This window comes from Lepidochelys kempii, chromosome 8, assembly GCF_965140265.1.
Source record: "Lepidochelys kempii isolate rLepKem1 chromosome 8, rLepKem1.hap2, whole genome shotgun sequence".
Taxonomy (NCBI): Eukaryota; Metazoa; Chordata; order Testudines; family Cheloniidae; genus Lepidochelys; species Lepidochelys kempii.
Window position 1 is genome coordinate 76,710,854 of NC_133263.1, and position 22,921 is coordinate 76,733,774.

Sequence of the window (22,921 nt, forward strand, 5' to 3'; positions counted from 1 at the left end):
GAGTGATTGCTGGACTCAGACTAGGAGTAAGTCTAGTCTGTCAAAGAAGTTTATTGGAACATCTGAGAGTGAGATTTACCTGCATTTAGTTTCTTACTGTATTAGGCTTAGACTTGCATGTTTTATTTTATTTTCCTTGGTAACTTACTTCGTTCTGTCTGTTATTACTTGGAACCACTTAAATCCTACTTTTTATATTTAATAAAATCACTTTACTTATTAATTAACCCAGAGTAAGTAACTAATACGTGGGGGAGCAAACAGAGAGAAGCACAACTATCAGTGTTCTAGAGGGTGAACAATTTAGGAGTTTACCCTTTATAAGCTTTATACAGAGTAAAATGGATTTATTTGGGATTTGGACCCTATTGGGAACTGGATATCTGGGTGCTGGAGACAGGAGCACTTCTTAAACTGTTTTCAGTCAAGCCTGCAGCTTTTGGGGGATATGGTTCAGACCTGGGCCTGTGATTGTAGAAGGCTAGCATGTCTGGTTCAAGAAGGCAAGGTACTGAAGTCCCACGCTGCCAGGGAAAATGGGCTCAGAGGTAGTCCCAGCACATCAGATGGCAGTCCCAAGGGGTTTCTGTGACCCAACCCATCACACTTATTTCTCCCCCTTTCAAAGTTCATTCCATTTCACATGTGGGATGGGCGGTTTGAGGGCAGCAGACATATATATTTTATTTATTTTGCCAAATTAAATGATTTGTAAAAGTCATCTTAAAGATATGGAACCCAATCATAGTTTGAAAATTCTCCTGATACCTATTTATTCCTTTCCTCCTACATTCTAGCTACAGCAGCTGCTTGTCTTGGAGACTTCAAGCTCTAAAAGATAAAGTTGTTGTACACTGGACCAAACCTGAGACAGTGGAAAGAATATTTTAAAAGGTATTTGAAGCCAAATTAGGAATGCCAGGCTGGTATACCTGAATTTGGGAAGTTTTAACTACTGTTGTGGGTTCTGATGATCCTTTGGCAGTTCATCAAAATGCTAATGAACTGCATGAAGTTCACTGTGTAACCACTGGAGTCAGGGGCTACCGATCCCTGTCAGCTGAGTGGCATATTTACTTTCAGAACCATGATCAAGTGACATCTCTGGGGCCTGGAAACACAGTTTCAGTTACTGCTAGTACTAGTGTTGGCTCTGCTGCAATTTCCAAATGCACCCGCCAGCCCTATTGCAGTCTGGGGCATTCTCAGGTCAAGATCACATGCAGCCAGCTGGCTCCCTGTGGACTTGGCAAAGTCCTTTTGTTGGGTATGAAATGTTATATTGTTCATAGTTTATTAAGTTGCATGTGTGTATCAGACCCAATAATCCAGTTTCTAAGGATATTGCAGCAATCCAAAAAGGAGTCTGAACTGTCAACTTGTGACTCCCTTTTAGGACCCCTCTATGCACTGTCAACTTGGCCTGGATGTAACAGGATTAAACTGTTTTTTTCCCCGCCACTGAGCAATCTCAAGGCCAAACCACCTCAGACTGTTTCCTGGGATCATACCATGTTTTCCCACCACAAACTGAATAAAAGGACTGTAATCACAGACTGGTGGTGCAGTCCATCTTAGTGACAGGGCGAGTGCGGCTCGGGTCTTCGTGGCACCAGTGCACCAACAAAAAATATCATTCATTCCCGAGGTGAGAAAACAGAAGACGCATTCCACCTTACATGCTCCTGTTTCTGGGAACAACAACCACCAGAGGGTTCTTGGTCTGCTTCTTCCATCCCAATGGTCATCGAGGGACTCTCCAGTGCTCCTCCTCTGCGGGCTCCAGTTACCCCCGGAGTGGAGGTCCTGGACTTCGCTGCCACCACGAAAGTGCTGGGAATATAGTGAGATATAATTAGGGTTTTCATAGTTGGGGTTACATTTTCAAGTGCCAGGGTGGTTTCTGTATTTTGGGCCTGAGCTTTATGCTCATAGGGAGAGCTGCTGTGTTACTGGGTTTGCGTTGTTTGTAGAGTTATTGCTCGTTTTCATTTATCCCCTTCCCTCAGCTGTAGTTTCTCTCTCAATGCACTTACCTGTTGTTTGCCCCTTATTTCTGGTCAGTCTTTATTATATGCACACCACATAGGGAAGACCATCTGCATCAGTCCACTGGTGACAGATACAGGAGAGGGCGGGTCTGCTCGTCGGAGAAAAAGGGGCGTGTTTATCTTCTGTTAACTCCAATTGTATAATGGGCGTAGGTATCTTGGTTCCCATTTGAGATAACACTTTGATCAGAATGGAGCGATCTCCAGCCTCTGCTCTCCTCGGCTCTAGTACTGTTGCAAGTACCCCACCCCCACCCACCACACACATTTAGAGCACTTGGAAACACCAGTTGCTAAATAAGCTTGTCTCAGCAGCCGTAACAATCTGAGTGCTACTGCCCCACCTCCAATGCAGAAACATCCTGGCCTGCAATGACTAGAACCAGGCCTGCATGTGTAACCCATGCAGCAAAGTGATGGTATTTTCCATTATAAACCCTGCCCGCCAGCGAAGTCTTCTAAATCACATCTCCGGCAATTACCTGCCCAAGTGCAATGGGAACCACTGCCCAGCAGATGAATCTCTCCACTATAAAGTGAGAGGATCTGAGCCAGAAATATATTGATGATAATGGGGGGTGGGGAGAATTAAAAATCCAGGGTGAAATTGCAGTGGGAGTTGCCCAGGGCTGTTTTTACATCACACCCAAGAAAACACCTTCCCAGATGAGTCACTCCCAGCGCACAGCGAAGAGACAAATTCCCAGGGCAGGAGGGAGAGACAAGGCAGCACAAATGAGCTCACGCCAGTCCCGCCCCATGATGGGGGCGGTGGCAGGAAGCCGGCAGGTGAGCGGGGATGGGCGCTGCCCCAGGGAAAGGGGATGTCTGTACCCCGGGCTGTGCTCTGCACTGACATCATGCCCTGCCTGGGTACAGATTCCCGCTGGAGGAGCCCAAGGACCGGCTGCGTGTGGAGACTGAACTAGCCCAGCCTCAAGCAATGGAGAATCCCAGAGTGGCGTGGGGAGGGCACCGTGGGGCAGTTTGCCTTGCAGTGCCCCTCCTGTGCCCGCCTGGCTGCGGCCAGGAGCTCAGGCCAGGATGTGAGGGGCTCCGCTCAGCGCTGTGTGATTTGTAACAAACTCCCCAGCACCGCTGCTGATCCCTTCTCCCAGCTCAAAGAGGACGTTTTCCTAAACAGCGATGACTCGCTTTCCATTGAATCACTCCTCTCCTTCTGGTTCTGATGGAGCGTGAAGTGAATGTAGATGTTGTTGGTACCTCTCCACTGGGCTCCAGCCTCACTCGGGAGATCAGCCCTGCTCTGGGAGTAAGGCTTGTTGCAGCAGGTGAAAAATCCATTGAGAAAATCAGCATGCTCACTGACCTCACTTTAATAGGACACTCTAGTTTCATTAAACCTGACTTTTATGAACCTAATTTGCTTTGCTCCTACTTACAAGGGGCATTTGCTTTTTACATTTCATCCTATTTGGGCAATGCAAATTAAGACTACATTTGATTTCATGACTCTTCACTGCACTTAACTCAGGCTGTTACCTGGCTTTTAGCCCAATTCTCCCCTCCCACCTGGGTTTATGAGCTTTGAATTTCATTACTAGTGAGTTGGCACTGGGTCAGCCTTCCTATTCATTTCACTTTTATGAACATTTGCATACTTTATGTAATGGCAGCTGAGCTGCCCATATTAATTTTTTAAGAGTAGTTAGTTTTTACACTACACATTGGTGAGAGACTGACTGGAAAACAACAAAGAGGTAGGACATTGCATCCAAACCTTTGAATAAAGTCTCAAACTCTTAAAAGCGATAAAAGCACTAGCAGATAGCTAAATGGATATGCATACTACAACACTACACAGCATCACACTCCCCTTACACAACACAAGGATGTGGGCACATACATCTCTTATTTCCATTGTTTGCATGGCCCCAGCCCCTGTTATCATAGGCCACTTTCTGGTTTCCTGTACTGGGCCTGTAAACCAGCACCATCTTCAGCCCACTCGCGGTGAAAGCTCTCACCCTTATCCTCACAGATGTTGTGTAGTGGGCAGCGTGCCCCGATAAGATGAATGGTGTTGAGCACAGTGTCATCTAAATGACTTTGCAGGCCTCACCATCTTGTTTTGCTGGTCAAATGTACATTTCACTGCCATCTGCAGCTGCTCAGTGTGTAGTTAACCCTTCTTCTGCCAGGTGCTCTTCCATCAGGGTATGGACACACTCTCAGTGCATCCTCTTGCTGCTCAGGAATGAACACACAGCAATCAGGTAGTATCCTTTACAATTGTCATTCATGTGCATTGTGTGGCGGGCAAACTATGGGCACAATTGTGCCATGGGAGTCCCAGCATGTTTTGGGAGCCCCATTCACTCAAAGCCATCTATTATTTTAGGTATATTAGCTATGTCCACCATCTGTGACTAAGTCACAGCAAACTGCCTCCAACTTCCATCCCCAAAGCACCACTAGTTGGTTTGTCAACAGGAAACTAGTTAGCCACTGATCTGTAACAGGCTGGGGCAGCCAGCTTCCAGATGGCAATAGCAACCTGCATCTGTGTCCTGGCAATGGAGCATCAGGCAAGTTCCTCACACAGCTTCAAGAAGGTGGTCTTCCTCAGTCATTGCAGGTGTAAGTGATCACGTGGTGCTACTCCTCTGTAGTTTTCACAGCTATTGCAATTTGCCTCAAGGTTCTAGAACTTTACTGATTTAAACAATCGAGCTGTTTCATGCACTCAGGGCTCACACCCTTCTGCCACACAAGCCTCTCTCCTAAGCTCCTGACATCTAGTTCTCCAAAATCTATTGACTGGTTGTAGAAAAACTCACATTTTTGAGGTTAAGAGCTGGTCTACATAGGGAAATTTACTGGCCTTTATACCACTCTACCTATCCTGGTTTAAATTCCCCATGTGGACACTTATTCCAGAATAAAAGTGTGCATGCAGATAAGCCCTAAATGAGACAGACAAGTCTTCACAGAGCCTGGAACCATAGCTCTAACATGTGGACTACCCCATTTATCTTAGTGAAGCATTAACTCAGTGATGATAATTTAGATGTCAACCTTGCTAACCATTCCAGTCCTCATACAACAGAGGAAGGGAAGGATCACAGATCTGCACAATTTAGAAGGTCTCATTCTGGTGCCCCAAGAATATAGCATTTGGGAGATACCACTTATTTTTTCCCTCTCCAAATCATGGAACCAAGCCCAAGAAGCCCAGGAGAGTCCAAAGACCACTCAGGATCATATTTTGAACGTATGTACAATTTTCTGTGAGCAGTGTCTCATTTTGGTCACCTGCCTAGGAAGAACTTATTGTGGGGGCAGAAAGTGGAAGAGTACCATCACCTTTTCCCCCCCTCCCACTGTGACCCCTGCCTGCACTCCATGCTTATATAAAATCAGAAGCTCCCAGAAGTGGATCTGGAAAGGTTGGGGGATGTGGCCTTTCTGTAGCAAGACAGTGACTATGAAGAGGATAAAAGCTAAGTAGCTTCCATCACCGAGAAGTGTTTCCTTTACAGCACACTGTATGAGAACTGCCTAGACAGTACACTCCTGCTGAAGCTCCTGATATTGCCACAGCTATTGCCTTCACAATTTCTTTGCAAAAGGAATATTTCAAAATCATTACCTGCCAATACATGCTCAGTTTAGCTCCAGCCCTATAAACTGAAACTTTGCATTAAACATGGCATCCTGCAAAAGCTAAGTCCCACTAAAACACACAATAGGGTGAGCATTCTATCTTAGCAACCCGTTAATAAAGATTACCATACAATTAATAACATGAGCAATATATACCAGTGTTTCTCAAGTGTGGCCACCATTGCTGCATGCAGCCACCAGGGGCTTTTCTTACAGTTCAGCCTCCTGGGCTTTGACTGTGGGGAGTGGGGAGGGGAACAGGCCCCCCCCCCAGTGCTCTTGGATGCACCTCCTTGGTGTTGGTTGCTGGGGCTGACAGCAGGGGTTGGGCCCTGCCTCCCTCTGGAGCACAATACTGGAGGAGCAGGCAGCTGGTGAGTTCACTAGGGGCTCTGGATTTGGGCTCCAGCCCTGGGTTCCGACTGTGCAGCAGGGGGCCCCAGGTTCTTGCCACGTGGCTTTGGGCTCTGTCCCCCAGCCAGGGGCTTCAGAACCTAGCCCCCGCTGCCTCCCCCGGCCACCCACCCACACCATTGCCCCTGCCAACCCCCTCATCCAGGGCTTAATTTGTCCCCAGGATTGCTGGAGCTAAGTCCACTGTGAAAAGTGATGATACTTGTATGTTAAGATCACGTTTCACAACAGATTTACATGCTAGCAATAAATTACAAATGATTTGGACATGTATATGTCCATATTTATTTGTTTTTCTTAAAGCTAATTACCGTAAGTATTTTAGGAAAAAGCGTGAGAGCGACCATCAGCAACAGCTGGTGGCCGCATTCTGAGGCCACCAAATAATTTGTCTTGAGAACCCCCTATAGGTCATCATTAAGCAGTGGGTTAAATGTACTAAAGTTTATCTGCTCAACACAGGGGACTCAAAACAGCAGAGAGCCAGTCAGAAGTGATCTTTGCTCAGTGTCTCAAGGTTCCACTGTGTAATGCTGCACTCCATTACCAAAAAGTGTTCAGAACTTGTTTATACTGCATCTTAAATTCAAATTAAAGGCAGCTGAAGCAGTTCAAGAAGCAGGGTTTCTTTGGTGCGTTTTCTGATCCAAACGCAGAGGGACTATAAATAATTAAAATAACTGATTTGCCTTAACAGAAGAGATCAAAGTTCTAATGACTAAATGTCAAAGATGGGGAGAAATGCTGCTGACATGTATGTAGGTAAAGAAATAAAGTGCATAGAATTGTAATGCAAAAAATTTAATAGTTTTTCAGCCAAAGAAATGTCCAAAATATACAGGGTCACAATTAATACAAAATACATAAATAACAGAACAGTATTGAAACAAATTGAGAAGCCTTTTTTTGCTGAACGGGACTGGTTTATACAAATAGGGCAGATGTCACCACAGCTTGTTGTATGGTAGTTATGAATTTGGATTAATATACCGATTCCCTGATGATCTCTTCATTCGGAACAAATGTTCAATGTTAAACTGATGTTTAAATGATGACTGAAATAGACATCATGAAATTCAGTTACGGTTGCCTCCATCCTCAATTCTTAAATGTTAGGGAGGGGAGTGCGTGGATACAGAAAGGAAAACCAAAAAAAGGCACACTGTGGCATGAGTTGAGGCCAGAGATGCCAGCCTTTAAACTTCCTGGCTTTTGTCAGGGTGTAACATGACATTTATATTATATTACTTTAAGATGTAGGCTTTGAGTTCATTTTTCTTTTTTAAAGGGAAAGAACATTAGACACATCCACTACAGCTGTAGGTTTTTGGCTTTTTTTTTAAAAAAAAAGACTCCACCCATGAAACAGTGTTTGTGGGTCTAATCCCCTAGTTCTTAGACAGTTTCCCCAGCTTCTTTTGGAGTTATATACATTTTAAGAAGGCAGGATCAGCCTCTATTTTATTTTCCTATTAGTCTAGTTCACTTCGGAAGGACATAACTCTGGATGAAATAAATGCATACTAAGTAGATCAAAGCCGTAGTTAAGCCGTGTCAGTGTGCTAATCATGAAAAAGGATTTACACAACTAAAAAGCTGTAAAAATTTTGTTTTAAATGTCTGGTGCAAACAGTTATGTTTAACCTTAGGCTCTTTTAAATACCAATACTGCTTTTCAACAAAAGGAAGGAAATAAAGCTTAAGACTAAAAGAACTTTTACCAAAAACAAAATCCACTTTTGTAATAATAATTATTTTTAAAGTACTTTGTAGGCCAAAATCTTGTGCATCAAATTCCAGCACAAAGTGATTTTAAAATTGTCCTGACACATGGCATTTATACCGTAATTATTAACTCAACTCTATCGATAATGGCACAAGTTGTTCTGCTCTGATGTAGTTGTATTCCAAGACTAGCTCTGTTTGTGAACTATGCAAGTACCTTTGGACCGATCATGAGACATGAAAATTATATCTTGAACTCTGACTTGAAAAACTAGAAATGGAAGTTACAAAGAGATACTATTCCAGAATACTGCTTAACATTTAGATGTGATTGATCAGTTGATACAAAAATTTTTCAGTACAGCACCTACTAAAAACAAAAGATTGAAAAGCTATGCAAAAATTCATGAAGTTCCATATGTTTGGTTCCCTGAGAAAAATGATTTAGAAAGTTCTTTGGAATGCAATTTGTATGGATGAATACATATTAACCTGTTAGACAGCTAAAGAGATCATCTCCTATTTTTATGTAGGGGATCAGAATTTAAAGTATACAATTTTTTTTAAAATAAATTAAAAGGTAAACCTTAACTCCAAGACAATGCCATTGTGAATGAGAGCAAAGAGTGACCAAAAATAAACTAGATATATTAACTCATCCTCTAATGATTTAATGACAAACCAGGGATTACAATTATTCAACATCAAGAATCTTAAGAAGGCAACGTTTCTAGTGTTTTTGTTAGCTGTAGTTGTATCTGGTTAAACATACATTAGCCTGCATTTTACATTTGAATTTTAACACATTAGAATAGTGTTCCCTGAACGCATGCTAACAGGTTGTGTGTGTGTACACACACACACACACACACACCCCCCCCCCCATAACAGGAAAAATCCAAAGTTCTTAGCCGAGATGATAAATTCCAGAAGAGCAGACTTAGAAGTAGATAATGAAACAAAGTGTACAGGAAAATAATATATAAAAACTGCAACCACTTAATTTCCTTCCAGTTTGGAGTATATTAAATAAAGGAAAGGGTAGTAAAAGCTTCCCTTCAGCTCACACCGTGTAGACACATACCACTTAGCAGAAGAGAGAAAGCTTATGGTGTTTTTACAAGCACTTCTGAACCGCATCCCCCCCCCCCTTTTTTTTTTTTTTTTTTTTTTTAAAAAGAAGGTTGTACCTTTCCCTCTCTATCCATTAATCTTCTATGAAAATTTTTCACCAGTACATTAACACCACAATGGGCAGGGGAAAGTGGGAGGGAACATTGAGGGAGTCAATAATTGGAAGGTTAAGTGGCAAGTGGGAGTACACACCACACTAACACCTGGGATCCCCACAACCCATCAAATAATTCATGGCTACCCTGTGTTCCATTTTCCATTATAATCAGTGAAGGTAGATGCCATGGAATTATCATTTAGGTTGTCTCAGTTAAGTACATGTGAACAAAGCAAGTACCTTTGTTACATGAACAGTACCTACTTGAATACTTAGGGTATTTCAGATTGATTTTTAAAATTAGACAAGCCATATTTGAATCCCACCTACTAGGCAAACAAGATAATTAATTAGCTCAATCTTTCTACTTTAAACACACAATATTGAAGTGGGGTTGTGGAGGGTGTGTAGAATACTTGTCCAACTGTTTTAATAAAAATTGTTAAGTGGCACCTTCCAAAGTTACAAGTTTAACGTTCAACACTTGTCACATGAAAAAAAACATGAAAACGGTAAAAGTACATTGTAAAATGATTTTCAGAATGCACGATGAACCAGTTAATTGTGCTATTTTAAATAGGACTATCTTAACTTAACACATGCTACTCCAAGTCAGTGGTGAGTATATGTCTGAAAAAACAAACCTAGGTAATCCTTGCTCCCAATAAGACATCAGATTAAGCCATTTAAAATTGTTTTTAGAAGAAAAAATTTTCCATGAAAAAAATGAGAGAGACACTCTACAGCCAAGCAACCCACTCTTCCATCCCAACACTCATGACCATAAACATTTACTACTGAAAGCACATCAGCCAGTGAACCCAATCACTTACATATCAAGTTATTCACAAATGTGTCTGTCTGCTAAGTCTACACTTTTGTTTGCTTGTTTTAAGACAAATGCAATTTTTTCCTTTTCTTATAAAGATGACTCAGGGCAACACGGGTAGATTTAGCCCTGAATTGCAAATGATTTGTTACCTCTCTTCCTTCTTTCCACCTACACCTATCTTTACACAGATAGTAAGTCAAAGGCCTAAAGGCTTTGTTGCTGTACACAGTCTCCTCTCATTTAGCATTTATCCAAGCATGTCTGCAAGCTCTCTCTCACACAAGGTGGAAGCGTTTTTAACAACCTTTCTTCTACAATTAGACAACTCCGTTTCAGAGACTGACATTCTTCTAGTTCAGCAGGAAGCGATTCAAGGTAGTTCCCAATCAGCTCTAGCTGAACAAGGTTCAACAGTTGACCAACACGAGGAGACAAACTCGTCAGGCTGTTATGTCCCAGAAGTAAACATTGCAGCTTTTTGCACTGAAATAATCCATCTGGCAGTATCTCAATCTACGAAGAGGACGGAGGACATGCCAATTAAAGCTTGTTAACCTATACAGAAACTGCGTATTTTTCATTACCCAATGCACTTTTTACCCACAAAATGCTTTTAAATGAACAAAAGTAAATAAAGTAAATAAAGGACAATTTTGTATGCTATGAGTGATACAGTCAGGAGAAAGTCCACTTTCAATATTTAGATGAAAACAGTGCTGTGTGTATCTCTGTGACTAGGTGAGAAGTTTAATTCTTCACAGAACATCAAGGAAATCTAAAAATCAAATTGTTTTTCCTACTTATGCTCCTTCTTAAGAATTATGCTTAATAAATGACATTCCTTTGGCACCTCCTAAGAACCCCACAGTCCTTTTGGCAAGGCAGGCAGAACTGCATCCATGCAGTACAGCGAGTACTCAGAGGCCTGGTCTGCTCTACAAATACTTTAATAATATTTTAATACAGCTGTGAACAATCAAGTTAGATAAAACACTGTTGAACCCAACTGAACAGTCATTATAGACTAGGCCAACTTACACAGAACATCTGTGTCAACTACCTGATTATTTAGACCCTGCATTTACCAGTTTTTAAAAAAAATAAAATAAAAAAAATCACTTCCCCTCTCAGTTAACTGGGTTTACAATGCCATAAAGCTGGTGAGCTCTAGCAGGCCACAGAGTCTTCAAGAAGAAACAGGGTAGACAAAAAATCAGAATTTATAAAGCTTAAAGTAATGTAAAAGTTCTACTTACGTGGTTTTTTGTCAGAGAGAAGTACTGCAGATTTGTCAAATAACTGATTTCTTCCGGAATAGAAGTTAGTTTGTTATAGCTAAGATCCAAATAATGTAGCTTTTTACAAAGAAATAGCTGCAGTGGAACATTTTTAATGTTATTGTAATTTAAGTACAGTTGTTCCAGGTTTGATAATGCACCGATCTGCACAGGGACATATGAAATGGTGTTGTGCCACAATTTTAAGCAAGATAGGTTCTTGAGATGTTGAAAGCTCATTATTTCTTCCACTGTTCTGAGATTATTCTCTTTTAAGTCTATTTCAGACAAATTGTTTAGGGTAAAAATAGAATGTGGAATGCGCTCTAAATCACAGGAGATCAACTCCAAGGTTCTCAGGTTTACCAACTTTTTCAAGTTATTTAGTACTACCAGTTTATTTCCCTCATTATTGATAGACAAGTTTTGCAGTGAAGGCAATAGGTCTGTAACCACCTGAGGGATACGGGAAAGGCTGTTCTTTAAGTAAATTGTTCTCAGATTCTTTAGATCCTGAAAGCCTTCATTGTATATAGAGTTGTGGTAATCTAGCACAAAACATCCTGTTAAACATAATTCCTTGAGGTTTTTTAGATGAAAGACCCAAAGTGGAATCCTTCCAATTTCACTGGATTTTAGACGCAGTGTTTTCAGATTTTCTTCTAGAAAGTTTAGTGCTGGGTAATCCACAGTTAATGATGAATGATAAATATTCATTTCTTTGAGATTGACTAACTGAGTCACTGTTGAAGGAAGCTTGGCTTCAGGAATGAGTTCCAAGCTTAGAACTTCTATTTCAGTCAGTTCAAAGACATTGTCTGGAAGACCAGTTAGCATGAAAAGATGAAGTTCCATCTTGTCCTGGGAATTTCGTATTAATTTACTTTTCAGTTTTTCTACTGACCACTGATTGTTAAGATTTATCTGTTTCAGTCGGTTTTCACTCAAATCAGATAGAAATATTGAGAATCGTTGTGAATAAAGTGGATCATACTGATCTGCTAAGTGAAGAATAAATGCAAAGTCATTCTTTACATCAGGGATATCACTGTAATTGCTTTTCTCTCTTAACTTCTCAAAAGAATATTGCTTAAGTGAACTTCTCAACATCCACCACAAACTGTACGTGCAGGTCAGGCCATAGAAGGTCACTAAAACAACATAAAATGAAGCTAATACTTTAAAAATTTCTGCAAGTGTATAAACACATTGGTACCTTTTGTAACCTGTAAAGGCTTGAACATCAATTACACAATCAATTTCAAGTGTAATAAAAGTTAAATAATAGGAGACATAAATCATTATTATTATAAATACAATGACTTTGATTATAATCTGTTTCATGTACACTCTATATATGACATCCTTCTCTTCAACATGTACTCTGAATCTTTTCACTTTTTCAAATATAGCTTTAGCTTGTTCCCCTTCTTTTTTGTCTAGAACACTTGAAGAGTTCTCTCTTCCAGTTGTTTCTAAACCAGGCTGTGCATACGGCAGAGACTGCCTGCTTGCCTCTGTATCCGTTGAACTCCCAGGTGATGAAAGCAATATTTTGGATTTGGATAGTGGCAGACTCTTCACAGACTGCTCAGCAACGGTTTCTGAGAGGGCTCGTGTTGTCCATGGAGAATCAAAACACTTGTGAAGAATGGCTACAAAGTGCTCAAGCCTTGAACTTGTGCTAGGATAGTAGAGCCAAAAGTTACTGCAAGCTGCAAAAATGAAAGTATGCAGAAGCACTAGATATGGGAAAAATTTGGCAAACCAATGAAGCTGTCTTTCGTAACACACTGCGTCAATGTAGGAATACTGCTGCCGATGAAGATCATTCTGGATTCTCAAAGGGAGAATTATTTGTGTGGCAGAGCTAGAGGACACGTTAAGGTTCGTTTTAACCAAATCCCAAGGCACTGCACAATGACTGTCAAATTCTACCTTACAAGGAAGACAACACAACACTCTAGTTTGAGTGAGCTGGAGAGCCCCAGCCAGTACAGCGACTAGCAGCATAATCATGGTGAGGTAATACCAGAAGACATCCCACCATGGTTTTAATATGTGGTAGGATGACTGAGCGTCTGCTAAATATCTGAGTTCAGTTAGTGTAATCATGACTTTCACCTGTAGGACAGCAGCAACTAGAGAAGAGAAAGAGAAAGATCCTTAGAACAAGTGCTCAAATCTATTTACTTAATATAATTGAACTATGCAATGCAGTTATTTTAAGTTCTGATTATTAGGCAGTTTACTCCTTTATAAAAAAGCATAACAACACTGATCTAGTGGACTGAGCTTTGGACTATGGCCCAGCAATTCCCAAATTGTAATCCTAGTACTTGCATAAAATTGAATAATGAATTGGTGGAAGTCATTTAGGGCCTGATTTAACCCCCAAAGTCAATGGGAAAACTACCTAAAGTAGGTGTGTTCTGAGTAGTTCCACTGATTCTTCCAATAGAACTTTACTAGTGAGACTAAAAACAAGAGTAGTCCCACTGAATTCAAAGTTAAGCATTGATTGGGTGCTTTGTTCAGTCATGGTCTTGTGATCTCAGTGCCACAGTTTTTCCATCTGTGAAATGGGGCTAAAACTTATGTGGCTCACAAAAGGTATTGGAAGTATTTAAAGAAATATATGTAACATTCTGTAAAAACTAAGTAAATGATTAGGAAAGGCTTCAATGCTGACAATCCGACCTCAAGTCAGAGCACATTTCTCTTTTAATAAAGAGATATGAACTCATTGACGAGACCAAGTTTTGGTCCATTTCAGATAAAGTAAACATGTCTTACAATATGAATATTTAAAGAAGAGGAGTTCAAACAGCATTATATGCGTCAGATGAGACAGACCCTTTGGTCATTCCATTTTCTACTGCTCTGAGACAGGAACAGCTACAAAAATGTGGAACTCAGCTAGGGAAATGGTTACTAGAAAACACAAATAGCAGTTCACTTATTGTTTAGCATTTAAAGTTATACAGTACTAAACATTACATTGCTCCTTTTGGGAAAGGCACTTGAATCACAGCATAAAGAGTTAAGACTGCTCTTGGCCATTACTTACTCCTATGGGAATTCCATATCACTGCGTATGTGCAGAATTCATGTCCCCCCACCCCGCAGATTTTTTTTCTCCGCAGAATATAGATTTTGCTGGGGAGGCGCTGCAGTTACACCTTTCACCCTCCAAGGGCTGCTGTGGTGCCAGAAGAGAAGACAGCCAGTCATCGGAGCCAGGTGAGGATGCATGGGACAGACAGAGCAGGTCACAGACTGGGGTTCAGAACGACTAGTGGAGTGGACAGACTGGGGCATGGGCTCAGGAGCTAGAGGGTGATGGCATTGAGCCAGGGACTGAATGGGAGGGGGCTACATGGGGACGGGGGCAGATGTGCCTGACTGAATGGGAGAGGCTAGGGGTCTGCATGGGGGAGGCACCCCAACAATCCTCCCTCTCTGACCCCCTGCAAAAAAATTATGTTTCATACTTCTCCCACCCACACCCAATAACCCTCCAAGTTCACTCCTAGGCTTCTTCCCAGCAATTACTTCCCTCGCCCTCAGCTCCTCTGTTACCCATGCCCTGACTCTGCCAAGTCTTCACACTGTTTCTGAGGGGTGCGGGAAATATGTTTCTGTATTGTAGTTTAAATGAATTATTATTACTCAAAATCCATATTAATATGTCTAGTAAGGAATCTGTCAAAAATATTTCCTAATTTTTTTGTCTGTATTGTTACAGATAAACTTGCTCACAGGCATTTTGAAATAAATTACCAAAATAATTGAAACTGGCGTGATTACATTGTGTTATTTTGACAAATAAAATATGCAGAATTTTGCAAAATTTTAAAACATTGTGCACAGAACTTTTAAATTTTTTGGTGTAGAATTCCCCCAGGAGTAATTATCCTAGCCAGATTCCTATAGCCAATTAGTACAGAATAAGGAGATCATGTCAATCTTGATGAGATATCAGCAGTACCACCTGACACAGACTTGCTGATATTAGACAGAATTGTTTAACTGAGGAAAACAGAACACCCCAAATAGACTAGAAATGCAGTACAACTTTGATGGCTGACATCCTATAATTCACATAGCCGCCACCCCCCCCCCCCCGATAACCCTTCTGTCTTTCCCCAGCAAAAATTTAGAAGCAGAGTTCTACAGAGAAGTGTATGCTTACCAACACTTGGTTTTATAAGATATGCTACAGAATAGAAAACTAGCATGGTATGGTATTATAATTAAGCACAACTGAAGAGAAATACAGATCATGACACATTGTGTTTGCATTTTTTACTTATTCCTAATTCACAAAATTCAATAGTCAGGGTAAGTGGCCCAATCAGTGTGTATTAGCAAGGCTCTATTGTATTTTACATGTTAATGACAGTAAATAGTTGAGTTTATTTTAATTCAGCACATGCAAATCGATATTTATTTACGTACTATACTTAAAATGTTCATACTTACTTTACTAGTTAAACAGAATAAGATACACAACCATCTTCAATCAGGAGGTCTACACCTTTTAAAATTCCTTGGACATGCCATCTTTGCATTTATCTTCATTCTGCATGGGAAAACACTGGGAGTACAGTTGAAGTAGTTGAGACTATTTTGAATAGAGAGCAAGTAGGTCAGCCTTAATCAGAATTCTTACCCCACTGCTGATGTGACCTGTTTAAAGTGTATGCTTTACAAGCACGTTCTCTAATTCAGCATGTTCTCCATTTTTCAGCTGCAACAACAATATACTCAGAAACAATCTGAAGGTCAAGTTTTCTGCACCATGCCAAACCCATACAAAAGACAAACAAAAAGGAAACCACATAAAAGAACTTATCCCTAATACTGGGTGGCAATGCTATAGTTTCCTGCTAATGGCTATGTGGGAGGAATCGGCATGATTTCGAAGAAATGAAAGATATAGTTTAGTCCATTTCAATATTTTTTCAACATTGACATACAAAGAGGTAATAGTTTCCATTACAAGAGTACAAATTCTACTATCTGGGACAAGCTAATAAAATATTGCCAAATAACATTAATATCCATACTCTGGATGCTATTAATCCAAAGTTACAAGATGCTAGAGCTGGGCAAACTGATAAGAAAGTATACTTTTGTCTGGTAATCTTTGGGGTGCCTCAACTCCAAAGAGTTTAAAAGGCAAGCAGCCACAGGACTAAACCGAACTGTTTCCCTGGTCCTTCAAGATTTAAGGGAGATGGAATGGATGGAAAAAACCTCTCACTTTGCTGAAGCCAATTTTTATGAAATGAGGAGACAGTGGGCTGTTTCTAGGAACCTCTTAATGAAAAGCAATTGAAGGAGGGCTCAGATAGCTATTGTCTACCCCTAAAGACAAATCAAATATCAGAGAATCAAAATGCTAGATGTTAGAATATAGATAGTCAGGCCTGCCTGTAAAGGCCTATACTTAAGAACTTGGGTGTATTTTTATCATTTAGTTAGTTACAGGAGTATAAAAACAAAGAATCAAAATCACAGTCCGCCTGTGTATGGGCCTTCTCTCACGAGGATAGTCTGAAGCCTTGTTCTTAGTCTAAGGCCTTTGGCTAAGCAGCAGGGGCAGCCATAAGCTGGGAACTCTAGGGTCATATCCCCACATTTCAAACTATTCACATTGAAATAAGGTGGTATTGGGCTGTTAGGAAGACAATCCTGTCCTGATAGTGCCCATCACCACCAGATAAAGAAACAGATCTTAAGATGGTTAAAGAAAACTTAGTTTGATAGCATCCTGTCTGGCAAGAAATCACTCATTAATGGTTGTGAAACCCTCATTTCTGTATTGTTTTATCTTTATGGCCCCCACTTTTCTATTGTTAATCTGTCTGGTTCTCTAATTGTTTCCGTCTATTGTATAATTAATTCTGATAGGTGTGAGTTAATTAGGCTAGTGGGATATAATTGGTTAGAGAATTATGTTACAATATATTAGGATTGGTTAGTTAAATTTCAGTAAAATGATTGGTTAAGGTATAGCTGAAAATATTACTATATAAACTGGGTCAAACAGGAAGTAGAGGGAAGGGAAATTGGAATCATGTTTGCTAAGGGGGAAAAAATGGGAACAGGGACACAGGCAAGGCTCTGCAGCGTCAGAGCTGGGAAGGGGGACATGGGATAAACGCTCTATGGCGTCAGAGCTGGGAAGAAATGGAGTACTTGTGGCACCATAGAGACTAACAAATTTATTTGAGCATAAGCTTTTGTGAGCTACAGCAAGTGAGCTGTACTTCACAAAAGCTTATGCTCAAATAAATTGGTTAGTCTCTAAGGTGCCACAAGTACTCCTTTTCTTTTTGCGGATACAGACTAACACGGCTGCTACTCTTGAGAGCTGGGAAGGGGGACACGGGGTAAATGCTCTGCGGCATCAGAGCTGGGAACATAACACTGGGGAACAGACTATCGGCATACAGAGCTAAGCTCGACTGGTGTGAAGGGCTGAGGGATATGCTTGCTTGGAAAGTAACCCCAATAAACATTGCATTGTCTGCACTTCTGGTCTTCTGCTTTCTGTTTATGTGACAAGAACCAGGGGAGAGGGTGAAGGGAAAGCCTTCTAACACTAGAACTCCACCAGATTTGAACATCTAGACAAACAACCTTTTTGCCCCTCCCAGGTATATGCTTGCAGAGATCCACTCTTAAACAAGTTGAAAGAATCAGGCATTGCTAACTTCAAAGGTCCATTGCAAAATGAATCCTGATACTTTCTAAATACAAATTTTCTGTTGGTATAGCCCCCTCTCTTGCTTCTTAAAACAAAACACTTAAGTTCAAGACCATGAAAAATGGTACTGCAAATATCCAAATTAAGGCCTTGATCCTGCAAATGACTTCAGGTGGACCTAGCCCCAATGAAGTCAGTGAGCCTCTGTGCAGGGGTCCACCTGCACTGAGTCTGCTGCAGAAAGAGGGCTGTCGAACGGCTGCATTCAATTCCAACCTAGAATAAAAAGGCAATTGTAACTTTCCTGTAAGTTTAAGTAATACAAAGGCTTAAATCCCAATTAGCAAAAAGTGTTTAATCACATAATTAAGCGTGCAATGCATAGTAATGGAGACAACATGAGAAACTCATAGGACTGGTCAGAAGTTTCTGTTGGAATGATTTTCTGATTTTTTTTTTAAGTCCAATTTTTTAGTAGGAAAATTGTTCTTCTGAGGTTCCTTATGGAAAATTTCAGCTTCCCAGCTGCCCCGGGGAAGGCTTTGTCAATTCTACTTTCTGCCTTCAGGTAAAAAGTGAAATTGACAAAAACCTTCCAGGAGGGCTTCTGAGTCTTCTGACTCTCTGCCTGCCTACCTCCCTCCCAGACTCCAAGCTCCAGGGCCAGACAGCTCTGCCCCTTATGTCTCCCCCCAACTCTGAGGCTGGAGAAGCCTCTCCACCTCCTGCCAGCTTTGGAACTGGAGAGGCTGAGCACCCCACCCTCTTGGGCTTCAAGAGCTGCAGGGGGGGGAGAAACGACACAGAAAACAAGGACTCTGAAAAGAACCTTTCAGCCTAGCAGCCAGAGATGCAGTTAAAAGAAAAGGAGTACTTGTGGCACCTTAGAGACTAACCAATTTATTTGAGCATAAGCTTTCGTGAGCTACAGCTCACTTCATCAGATGCATTCAGATGAAGTGAGCTGTAGCTCATGAAAGCTTATGCTCAAATAAATTGGTTAGTCTCTAAGGTGCCACAAGTACTCCTTTTCTTTTTGCGAATACAGACTAACATGGCTGCTACTCTGAAATTTCCTCCTTTGGCCAGAAATGGACTGCTTTTTACCATTTATTACAGGCTAAGAACAATCCAGATCTACTGTGGAGGTAAAACAAAAAATGGGATGGATACTAAAATTTGGAATATAACTTGGGCATACAGAATAATTGCAAAGAGCACATGATATAGTTGTTATACCCAATTATGGCAGGCCCCTGACTGACAAATCAGCTAAAAGTCTCTCATTATATTTACAAAATATTCCTTAAAAAAATCCATACCATACTCTAAGAGGTGTTTCCAGTCAGTTAATCTGCTACGAGTGGGTCATAAGTACCATGTTAGACCTTATCCTTTACACGTAAAGTGTGTCTATTCTGGCAGAATATATACTTCTAACCCTTGTGCATTGTTGCTCAAGCTTATTCTTCTACTGTAATGAATTACACTTCCATATTGTTCATCATTTATCTTTTTATCCCATCCATTTTAAAAGATTGTAGTATGGTCCAGAAAAAAATTCTTAATTTAACACTGTCAAAATACACAGCGTACAATATTTCAGTGTTACATGAATATACCTACAGGATACCTACAGGCAGTGCTTAATTTGTTATGAAAGCAGTGCCGGGGCTCAAGCAAGTTTTTTTACTTCATAATAGATGTGGTAAGCCCAGTGGTGCCAGGGCAACGAATTTGCCAAGGTTAGAGACATAAATTAAGTACTGCCTACAGGGGACTATGCTATAAAGATTTAAGAGACAGCAAGAAGTGTAAAGTTGCTGTCACATCCTGCACAACTGTACCCCACTTCCTTAGACAGAGAGAGAGAGAAACCAGTTCAGAAACTGAGACAGAAAATTCAAGCAAGTCTACATTAAATACCATACTGATGCTGCTGTAATTTCTTTCAAAGATTTCTTGTAGCTATAAAGACCTACTTTAGTCACCAGTGAAATACTACAGGTATGCCTATGTATTTTACCGGGCCTCTCATTGTCAGGCCTCATCTACATTATGAACTTGAACTATTACTGACAAGTAATTAGCAACAATTACAGCGGAACTGAACTGATGAGGTGCCTGATTTAACTGCAAATGCAGGGAAACTTCATCTAGCCTTCTTTCAGATGGAAAGTTACACTATTTCACAGCGTAAGCAAGGCTGCCACAGAATACAGCAGCCCATAAAACTCAATGTAAAATAAAGCAATACAGCGATTATCCTTCATATTGTTTGATAAAGAGTTATGCAGGTCCTTTAAAAAATGATGGTAGTCAGGACAGAAAATAGCAAACTCAAATCAATTCAAAACAAAGACTGATGAAAATATCTCAAGATATTTTTAATAAACTAATAGAGAAAGCATGACCTAGTGACAGTTTCTTAGAACAGTCCTATAAAGCAAAGACTATAATGAGCTTTTGTTTATATACAGATGGAAGTTTTCATATAAGTGAAACTAAACTATATATATATTTTTTTTACACTAAGTTCCCTTTGTCAGTTTGTAGTTCCCTATAACACACACATCCAGAAGGTTGCTACCTTTTACTGTATATCCCAGACAGACCATGTGTTTTCTCTAGTCTCTGACCACAAGAACATTTTTCTATTAGAAAAATTCAAGTGTTATACTACTAAGTTTTTTAGTGTTTATACACCATCTGGACTGGTTAATAATTAAATTCCAAAACCTCTGGCAAACTATGCTTGTGCATTAAAATTAACTTATAGGCATTAATCCTGCTTATAACTTCAGTGTTTAATTCTGTAATATTTAAGCAATTAACATCCCACCATTTTGTACTATATTTAACAATAATTTTGCTTAAACCAATTTTATTAAAATACAAGATCCTTATTCCAGATCAGATCTGTAGTTTGAATACATCTGTGAGTGACTCATGAAATGAAATAATGTTTAAGTGTAGCGGATTTGACAGTTCTAATTCCATCTCGGCAGCTTTTAACCCATATCAAAGCCATAAAAGCTTTTCAAAGTGCTTTAATTCAACTGGCAATCTTTCCTAAAAGATGTGAAAAATTCATCCTTACAGGAATTCTGCCCATTTCACTGGAATTACATCAGACTAAATTGGCCTGTCACCCTGACAGCAAAGCACTGGAACTAGTTAGTTTCCAAGTATGCATCCGATGAAGTGAGCTGTAGCTCACGAAAGCTTATGCTCAAATAAATTGGTTAGTCTCTCAGGTGCCACAAGTACTCCTTTTCTTTTTGCGAATACAGACTAACACGGCTGTTACTCTGAAACCTTTCCAGGTACAATAACTCCTCACTTAAAGTCGTCCCGGTTAACATTGTTTCATTGCTGATCAATTAGGGAACATGCTCTTTTAAAGTTGTGCAATGCACCCTTATAACATTCTTTGGCAGCTGCCTGCTTTGTCCACTGCTTGCAGGAAGAGCAGCCCGTTGCAGCTAGCTGGTGGGGGCTTGGAACCAGAGTGGACAGACAGCCCCGCATCAGCTCCCTGTTCCTCTAAGTTCCCTGTGCAGCAGCCACCCAGCAGGCTACCAGTTGCTGGCAGTTCAGCTGTCCCTCCCCCCACTGCCATATGCTGCTCCTGCCCTCTGCCTTGGAGCTGCTCCTGGGAGCCTCCTGCTTGCTGTGCAGGGGAAAGAGGGGGGATAATGTCAGGGTGTCCCCCTCCTCCCTACTCCTGCCCCCCCTTACCCCTTCTCCATAGACAGGACAGGGCTCAGGACAGAGAGAGCTTACTGGCCACAGCTGCTGTCTCAACTTCCCGATTTTTTTTAAAGGCAATATACTTAGAATGGGGTCAGTATACTTAAAGGGGCAATGCACATCTCTCTCTCTCTCTCCCCCACACACAGGGTGTGTGTCTCTGTCTGCCATGCTGTCTCCCCTCCCTCCATTGGTGCTGCCTTGTAGGGTGTGAGGCTACATTAACAACGTGTTAACCCTTGAGGGCTCAGCCAAATGTTAGTTCATCATTTAGCAGTAAGGCATTCCCTGGGAAATATCCCACTCTCTTCCTTCACCACCTCAACCAAGCTTCACAATAATCATTGCTGTGTACAGTATTAAATTGTTTGTTTAAAACTTATACTGTGTGTGTGTGTGTGTGTGTGTTTATATATATAAATATTTGTAATATTGCGTAGGGACTACATCCCTTTATAAATTGTAACGAATTACTAGTGTTTTGTTTCCATCGACCACCGTTGTAAGACTTTCAGACCTGAAGTAATTATTTACAGTAACTCCTCGCCTAACATTGTAGTTATGTCCCTGAAAAATGCGACTTCAAGCGAAATGATGTTAAGCGAATCCAATTTCCCTATAAGAATTAATGTAAATGGGGGGGGGGAGTGGTTAGGTTCCAGGGAAATTTTTTTTACCAGACAAAAAACTATATTTAAAAATATTTAAAAAAATCTAAAAAGTTTTGTTATACTACTTTGTCTTGTGATCTCTAGATTTTGCTATCACTTGTCAAAGCTGCATAATTTATGCCACATTATATATATTAGACCCAGAAGTTGCATTTTTCTCCTCTCCCCAGGAATGCTGAACTGGGAGGAAAGGATGTGGGTGTGTGAGAGGAAGACTCACTGAACAGGAGTTTCAGTTCTACTTTTAAAGAGATATTGCTTTTTGTTGACAATTCATAACTAGCAGTCTTTAATGAGCCCACTGTTATGTATTATTGGGCTCAAATTACAATACATTCATTAACCAATGAAAACATATTTATGTAGTCCACACCTTGTCAAGCATTTTAGATGACTCTCTAATTCTGTAGGTTCTCTTTTCCAGAAGAGCACACGCATCAAGTCTTTTCAACCAGCGTCTTTCAGAAGGCCCCCTTCTGTTATTCCAGTGAGACAGGATGTACTTTCTGGCCCTGATAAGAGACACCAACAATTTTTACTTAAAATGTATCCAGTACTATTATTGCCAGGTCACTGATTAGACAAGCTGTAGTTCCTGACCTCCAACACTAATTGCAGAAGC

At 40.6% G+C, this 22,921-nt stretch overlaps 1 protein-coding gene across 3 annotated transcripts in view; it reads right to left on the reverse strand.

Moving 5' to 3' along the window:
• Window positions 1–6,877: 6,877 nt before the first annotated feature.
• LRRC8B (leucine rich repeat containing 8 VRAC subunit B) overlaps window positions 6,878–22,921 on the reverse strand; it is a 44,954-nt gene continuing 28,910 nt past the window's right edge. The window contains exons 3-7 of one of the 3 annotated variants that reach the window (XM_073357126.1): window positions 22,673–22,811; window positions 15,643–15,742; window positions 14,228–14,359; window positions 11,137–13,298; window positions 6,878–10,393 (exon numbers count right to left, since the gene is read on the reverse strand). In XM_073357126.1, the coding sequence (XP_073213227.1) occupies window positions 10,121–10,393; window positions 11,137–13,272 (2,409 nt within the window). In that variant the 5' untranslated portion in view covers window positions 13,273–13,298; window positions 14,228–14,359; window positions 15,643–15,742; window positions 22,673–22,811 and the 3' untranslated portion in view covers window positions 6,878–10,120. Of the gene's footprint in view, window positions 10,394–11,136; window positions 13,299–14,227; window positions 14,360–15,642; window positions 15,743–15,832; window positions 17,395–22,672; window positions 22,812–22,921 lie in introns of those variants that run through there. The other 2 variants (XM_073357125.1, XM_073357127.1) reach the window with 2 other exon arrangements.